The sequence below is a fragment of the Talpa europaea genome (assembly GCF_964194135.1).
Source record: "Talpa europaea genome assembly, chromosome: 3".
NCBI lineage: Eukaryota > Metazoa > Chordata > Mammalia > Eulipotyphla > Talpidae > Talpa > Talpa europaea.
In genome coordinates this window covers 130,149,938-130,158,551 of record NC_140069.1, presented here as the reverse complement: position 1 = coordinate 130,158,551, position 8,614 = coordinate 130,149,938, and the positions used below count along the sequence as shown (strand labels likewise).

Below are 8,614 nucleotides of genomic sequence, written 5' to 3'. Positions count from 1 at the left end.
TCAAGGGAAAAAAATGACATTGTAGTAGGAGTACAAAAAATTCAACAGAATGACAGATGAGGTCATGCTGAGAAAAAGTGTTAAGTTAAAGTTGGCTGTAGGAGACTTATTCCCTCTAAAGAGTTCTGAAGAGTGTTTCTGGCAAGACTCTCCATGCCAACCATAATAGCACTGACACGCAAACACATTCTTCATGTCCTCTACTGTCTTCAGTTTACTGGATGAAGAAATGGTCAATCTGAAGCCTTTATTTAGGTCAAACTTCTTACTACTGCCTTCAGGCATATGCAGATAGGAAGAAGATTCAGGTATTTTTCGAATACATCTTCCATTATAGTTACATAGACTTTGACTGCAAAGTTTGGCTGCAGATGTCACATTAACAGCATAATGGCCCAATGGCCCATCAACAGATTTTTGCACAGATAAGCAGCTCTCCTGTAGGAAAAAATAAAGGTCATTTGAGATCACTCTCAAAATGTGATTCCATTATCCAAGTGTTATTAATGCCTGATATTTTTGTAAGTGATAAGGCTGAGGTGGCAAAACATTTCAAAGTATTAATCATTTAAATGAGAGACTAAGTCCTTATAAGGTCACAGAAATGATGATCTATATCTTTGATTGGGAATACTAGGAAAAGTCAATTTCATATGATTGTCAGGTGGAAATGACTCAGTATTTTCCCATGAGACTATTCCTCAATATAAAAAGCTATTTGTAACAGCACTTTAAAAAGATAATGGGATGGATTTTAAATTTAACTTTAATTGTGAAACATTTTTTTTCTTTTATTTTTTCTTTTGTTAAAGATTTATTTCTTTTTTATACAAGAGCTGGGGTATAGGCCAGAGGCACAGGAGGGTGAAAGGATTCACAAGAGACGGAGTGGGGAACAGAACAGGCAGACGACCAAAATACACTACTGAGGGGAGCAGCAGGCAAGACAGGAAAAGTCTGCCACGCCATGTGGAGCTCAACCTGCTGCGCCACTGGGGAGGGCTAATTGTGAAACATTTTTAACAGTGAGACCTAATATATATCAACATTAAGTCAGATTTTTCTAAGGCTGCCAAATTATACCATTCTTTACCTTACCTTTGTGGAGATAATTGTTCTGAAGTTGTTGGACAGTATTTGCTTTCATGTTCCTATAACTTTATATATTTAATTATATATGTAATATCTTTTTAAACATTTGTGTCTATTTTTCTTTTGGGACATTTTATTTTCTGCAACTTGCTTTTTAAACTTAACCTTTCTGAGATTTTTTTTTCACATTGATACATGTAGCTCAGGTTTTTTATTTTAGCTGTGGCTCAGTATTTCACATTATAAATATACCACACTTTATTTACCTATCAGTCAGATTGTAGGAGGTAGAGGGTCATTATTTCTAATCAAATGGCCAGAGGTAGTAGGTAAGGTTATTTTCTTACAAGTCTATCATTAGACCATCATTGACACATCCACAACTTTGGGCTGTAACACTAGAACATATTTCCTCCTGTTAATCACACTGTGCTGCAAGACAGGCTACTTTATCTGAGGTTATATCATCAGCTAGCCTAGAAAAATCTGGCTAGAATCTCCATAAATGCCTGCCTTGACCCACCTAGGAAGGACTATGGAAAACTCCTAGTATTCAATGCTTATTAATAACATAAATTTTCTATTAGTTCTTCAACTATTTTGATCAATATTAATTAATAATGCATAATTAAATTCAATGAACTTAAAAGGTAGAAAATTTTTTAATGACATGTCATTATTTTGCATCCTTCTCCTGTCCACCCCCATTTTCTTCCCTCTTGATCCCCCTCTCCTTCTGGATGTGTCAGATCTATAGTCAGCTTTCAAGCATCGGTTTTAAAGTTTGTCTTTGTCTGATCCTTTGTTTGGTTTCTCTATATTCCACATATAAGTGACACCATCCAGTATCATCTTTCTCCTTCTGGCTCACTTCATTTAGGATAATCCCTTCTAGTTCCAACCGCATTGCCAAAAATGGCATGAGTTTATCTTTTTTGATTGCTGAGTTGTAGTCCTTTATGTATATGCACCACGTCTTTTTGATCCAAAGTGGGATAGTTTTCATAGTGAAGGAGGTCCCAGAATTTTAAATCCAAGGTAAGAATTTAGGAGTTCAAATGGAAAGTCATGAGGCAGACTAAAGTTACTTATGATAGACAGTTGAACAAGGTATCACTTTTGGCAGTAACAAGTTCTGAAAAGCCTGTGTATATTTGTTTCAGTTCACTCAGTCTAGGCTAACTTCATACTATATTTAGGAAAAATAACTTAAGTTATGTAAAGTCTCCTTGTCTGAGGCATCTGAGACGGTTTCTAAGACAGAATAAAATAAAACTAAGCAAACCATTAACTAAAATAAAAAAGGAGGACATGGGAGACAGCAAGAAACAAAGATAATTATAAATACCTCCAAATAAAAATGATACTGACTACTTTTCCTCCTTCTATACTTCATCTTTGGTCCCCTATACCCATCCTTGAAATGTAGAAATTAACTGTAATCTTCTTTCCCATACATGAGACCCCAGCTTAGAGTGTGGGGAGGTGGTGGCAAGAAATTTTAATCCAGATAATAATACCCAAAACTTACTTGGCACTCATGTTGTGTCAACTGTTGCTTTCAGTGCTTTCCATATATAAAGGTAATTCTCATAAAATCCCTATGAGACAAATATTACTATTCTCCCCATTTTATCAATAAAAATTTGTAAAATCATTGACTTGTTCATGACCACATGGTTAGTAGGTGACAAAAAGGGAGGATCAGAAACCAGGCAGTCCAACTCAGGGCCTCTGCTCTTAACAACTCCATCATGCTGATTTGTACCATGCTGAATTAAAAAGAGATGCTATTGTTATATTTTGTGAGATCAGATGTTTTCATACCTGAAAATGGAACTTTTTGTCCCCCAACCTGGAAATGATGGGAAACTGTGCTTCCACTCTGACAGGTGACCAAGAGAACTTGCTCAAAGTCAGTTGTGGAAAAATAATAGTTATTTCCTGAGAGCTGAATCAAGCGTAGACTGTTAATAAACACATATATACATATTTTTCCCTCCCATGACCACTTCTATTATATCATAGGTGCTCAGAAAATAAAGACTCCATACTCCGTGTAGATGGCATATTTATTTTATTTAGTGTTCTTTTTCTTTGTTGCATATACGAGATATCATTTAATCTACCAGCAATCTCTGCAGAGTTGGTATTATATCAGTATTTTTTTTTTAGAGGGGGAAATGAGATTCAAAGTGGTTAACTGACTTGCCCAAGTTTACACACCTAGAATGTAAATACTGGATTTGCATACCGTAACATGAAAAGCTTGTCTCTCTCCCCCTGTGACTAAACCACCATGGCCAAACAGAATAGGTACTAAGATAATGGTAGTTCCTGTATTCTGTGAACATTATTCAAGTCAAGTGAGAAGGTAATCATCAACCATTTATCTCTGACATGAAAAATTGAAATCCAAAACAATATTTAGAATATATTGAAGATCTTGGCAGAGAAAGCACTGCTTACCTTTGAAGCAGAATAGTCATTTCCTCCCCACAATATGATTCCTGCTGCCCCCAGTGCAGCACTCTCACCAATTGTATGTACTAAGTCCTCCTACAAAAAAAGAATAGTTACAAGTGGTCTCTGAAAAGTCCAATTTAGTCACTGACAATTCAGTAAGTCTCAACCAAGCAGCCATGATCTTGTTATCTTAGTTACTAAAACAAAGGACAATAGAGCAAAATTGGAAAAGGTAGTCCTGCTTTTGAATATTTATATTTATTTGATAAATATTTATAACCAGGCAATATTCTAGATACTAATAAAATAAACATTAAATATATTCTAGTTTTTGCCCTTAAGGAAGAAAGTACTTCAGAATGATGGTTAAGACAGACATAGGAACAAGCAATTACAGTATACAAAGTTAAATTCTTATATTAGCACCCATAAGACTCTGCAAAATCAATATGACGAGTCTGAGAAGGTATCCTTGAAGATGTGAAATTTCAGATGGGTATTTGGAAATGAATGTAAACCCTGGACAGGAGCAAACACAGTTTTATGTCCAGTAAGAAGGACAGAGGGTCATATGTAGGAAAAAGTAAGGTCCACCCAGAAATGGGTCAGTAATTCTGATGGTAAACCACAGGACATTTGCGGAGAAGTGAAAGTATATGAATCCTTGTGTTAAAGTAAGATCCAAATATTATAAAGAGTCTTTTAAGCTCTGTTTAAAGTGTTAGGACTTAACTACAAAAAAATCCTAGAAAGACACAGATCTGCAACCTTATATTTTTTACTGGAATGTAAAGAACACATTGGAGAGGTAGATCAAGATGGCAGGTTGGGACACCAGTTAGGAGATGATGGAAATTATTCAATGAGAAACAATGAGGGACCCAGCAAAGACAATGTCAATCCTTATGAGCAGTGTGGACAGACTGAAGAGTATTTGGAAATTAAGATAAATTAATCTTTTATTTCAACTGAGAAAGTCCAAAAGAAAATACCAAGCAGAGTTTGTTTTAAATGATTTCATTGATAAGTTATTTTATTTACATACCAGATGAGAAAAACCCATACTGTTTGTTGAGTATGTATTAAAATACTCTAAAGTATTTAAGTAATTTTTAAAGTATTAAAAGTAAAGTATTTAAAGTAATATTTTAAAGTATTAAAATATTATAATAAGTCAGGCAATTCTGTAAGTGGAATTCAGAGGTGAAACTTAGCTCATAATTTACTTCAAAAGTCAAATAGTACAAAAAATGGAAAAGGTGTGAGCAATGCCTTCATTAAAATGTGGCTCATCTCATTCTTTCATCTTCTATCAAAACAATCTGCTTAGATTATTATATTCTACTGTTATTATTGGAGGCACTCAATAAATAATTTTTGAATGAATAAATATTACTTAGTCTTTTTTTCAAAAGGATTTACTTTGAGGGATTTATTCCTTGAGGAATAACCTAACAGAAAGACTTTGTTAAGTGTGACAGGTCTTCAAAAACCTGGAGAACTGGCTTTTGAAGGGAGGATTTGATTTATTTTCAGTTGCACAAAAAGAATTAGAACTAATGGTATGAAATTATGAAGAAACAGAGTAGAATTAATATACTCAAGAACTTTCTAGGAATTTAATATTGCATCAAAATGGCAGATTCTTCCTGGCATAGGGAATACCACACTTTAAAAAAAATAAATTAAAACAGAGTAAGGTAGAAAGAATTTGTGTCTGGATGAGAGCAAAATTAGATACCCCTGAAATTCTCCAACTTCTTGTCATGATGATAAGATGCTGTTCTTCTTAAATTTATTGAAAGGACACCCCATTTTGAATAATATTGAGTGATCCTGAAAATATAGAAATGTCAACTAATTAGCAGTATTTGTTTGTGGTAATAGATTTTGTTCTGAAATATTTGAGGAAGAATTGATACTGCTTTAAATGACCTTATCTCAAATATAAGTGGTCTAAGAAGTGAAGCTGTGTATTGTCTAACCAACAACTCTGCTTCTGTGCTGGGTACTGAAATTACAGAATTGCAGCCTCAGAGGGATTCAAAGAGATTTAGAGGTTTTCTGATCTAGCCACATATTCAATGATTGAATAGCTACAATAATGTCCGATGTAAATGGACATCTACCTAAAACCTGAACATTTCCAAGTGTTTACAAACTCACTATCTTTCAAATAAGGTTATCTCCCCCTCTCTCTCCTACCTTGTGTTAAGTCGAAGGACAATATCTATTCATTTATGCAAGCAATGTTGAATCCTTAGACGGTAGCCACTAGATCACATTGTAGATTCTCATAGATAAAATCAGAGAATCTATTGTTTTTCAACTAACTTAATCAATTAGAAAATAAAAGTGTGATATAATAAAACATTCACTTGATTGATAATTTCCAAACTCTGGTTTTATGGTTTTGAGTTGGAAAATTGTTGCTACTCTTTCACATTAAAAAAGTGATCCTGAAATTTCTCCCTGTTTAAAATTGATCTGTCCGTTATGTGATTTTACTCAAGGTCAACAACTGCTCTGCAGGAAGCCCCTATAAATGCTAAGCTGGTAAGAATCATTATCACAAAACTCTTCAGTAAATATCTAATTGTCGGTGATTTTCAAAATTAGTTTGGCATTAAAAATACATAAATACCACCGATAATAATATAGTTTCAGGACACAATACTAGTCATTCTACTAAATTTCCATTTTTTATGAGTACTTTCTTACCTGTGACAAAGTTTCAATACTATGCAAATAAAATGGTCTGGAAAAAATAAACACTGGCAAAGCATAGTCATGCCTAGCCATTTCAGCAATTCTCAAGGCTTCTCTAATTCGATAATGAACAAATTTCAAAGCATTTAAACTTGACTTCAATATTTTATCCAAATAAATTGAAGTGTAAAGTGCTGTGCTTTTTTGCCATAGCCACTGGAGTTGGTCATTACGTAAAATTTCATCATTTGGACAATTGCCTGTGTAAAACTGTGAATTTATCCTGTAATCATAATTGTAGCAGTCAGGATAAAGATAAAATCCCCATAAGCATTTTGGTCTCATTTCTAAAGCCAGTGTGAGAGTAGTGTTCATAAGACTCCTTCCAGCCTTTTCAAATTCCTGTTGGGCAACAGATTTCACTTTCATTTCTGACCAATCAGGGTGGTGGTTCCTAGTAAAAGCCATGGAGTAATTTTTATAAATCATTCTGTTGCCCCAATTTCTATCCCATTGAGGTTTCCAGTTTTCCCAGTCAATGACAACAAGGCTTTCTGATCTCCACCAAGGGACAACTTTTTCTATGTCCTCGGCGGTTTTCCTAAGGTGTTTAGGAAGGCTCATATTCTGTGGTATCCCTCCATTAAAGGATTTTCCTTGGGAGACATAAGGGTAGTACCCTAATTCGTCCGGATAAAATATGGCAATGGTTGATCCGCTCTGAGTCTCTGCAGGATTTGATATAATATCATATAATTGAAGATTCAGATTCACATTGAAGAAATGTTGACACTGTATTGTTGGGGCAGCCCAGAAAATGTTGAAAGGTGTTTCCTTGATCACAGGAGGCATTGCTGGTTTGAGGGCTGACTGAGTGGACATGACCCCGAGCAGCAGGGCGCCCAGACACACTACCCACTGTTTACACATGGCTTGTGGTTGGTGTCATTGTTGAGCAATCACCTTCAAAATAATAAGAAGAAAAGAGTTAGCCATGACAGAAAATTTAGCCATGACAGAAAAGAGTTAACCATGACAGTTAACCATATCCCTTCAGTTTTTTAGTACAGAGATTAGCAAATCGAGTAAAACATCATGGTGGTGTTTAAGCCATTCTTTAAGGGTTGAGGCAAATTTTCAATAAGATTTAGGAGGTTTATTCATATCTAGTGTTGTCTAAACAAAGGAAGAAAAATGAAGCATTAAAAAAAACCTGGATATGTGAAAAAAAAAATCTAGTGAATAGAAACTGAAGTAAGAAATTTCACACATATCTTCAGCAATTCAAACTGTACCACTAACTCTTCTTTTAAGTTCTTAGACTTCTAACTACTTGATATATTGACACAAGCCATCCTGTGCTGACAGACCTTTCATTGTAGGGGAACTAGAAAAGCAAGTAGGACTGGATTCCCCTATCACCAGGAAAAGTGACTCTAAGGGCATGATTGTAAATGAATACCTGCTGGCATTCTAGCAAATATTAAATAGAAACAAAAGCTGTAACAAATTGTAACAAATTGTAATGTCTTGTTTGCTATTTGAAATGAACTTGCCTCGAAACTTTGTTTCCTCATTTTTATTTGTTTTTAAAAGACAGCATTTACCCTTGGAATTAGCAGGCTGAAATAGAAAACTAATAGGTGTGGCAATTACCTGCTGTTGGTGTTGGAGTTAGGTGTTATCTTCTCTCAGGTACAGAAATAAGCTAAACACCTATGGTTTTTTCCCTGAAAAAATTGGACTATATTTTCAGCACTTAAATCCCAAATGGAAGTTGGCTCTTTAAATCCTTTCTACATAGTCAGTTGAGCCAAAAACTGCCAAAGAATCTTCCCAGAATACAGACTGTTTAATTAAATTGACACATTCCAGCCAGCAAGATCTCACCCTGAAAGCTTTGTGGTTTGTTACATCAAAATTATTTAATCATGAACATATTTTTTTTAATAAAGGACTCACAGATTTTTCTTTGATGTCATTAAACTCAGTGTCTTTTTAAAAGTATGAATTACTTTTCATGTAGTTCTGCCTGTCTTTATTTAGTACAAAAAATGCAGGAAAAGACACCAACCAAACCATATGTAAACTCTTGCAACATAAGTTTATAAAGAAACTTAAATCATAGTTTTTCCCTGCACATTGAATTTTTTAATCAACTGTGATCTTTTTAAAAAAGAATTGGTTATTATTGAGTCAATTGGCTTCATGAGGAATTGTATTACGGCACCAGTTGAATCTCTAAGTCCCAGAAGTGACTTCACTCCCTTGCCTCTTCTCCAAGTATGAGATATTAATGTGCTTGCCCCCTCCAAAAATAATAATAATAATAATAACAGCAACAACA

The 8,614-nt window shown here is 34.6% G+C and overlaps 1 protein-coding gene across 1 annotated transcript; it reads right to left on the bottom strand.

Annotated features, from left to right (window-relative positions):
• LOC311168918 (hyaluronidase-like) lies at positions 1-7,197 on the bottom strand (the record flags this gene model as incomplete). The annotated part of the gene is made up of 3 exons (XM_084230622.1): positions 1-438; positions 3,562-3,651; positions 6,280-7,197. The coding sequence occupies 3 exons, from the start codon at positions 7,195-7,197 to the stop codon at positions 1-3; spliced, it is 1,446 nt and encodes a 481-aa protein (XP_084086748.1).
• Between the last annotated feature and the right edge of the window lie 1,417 nt (positions 7,198-8,614).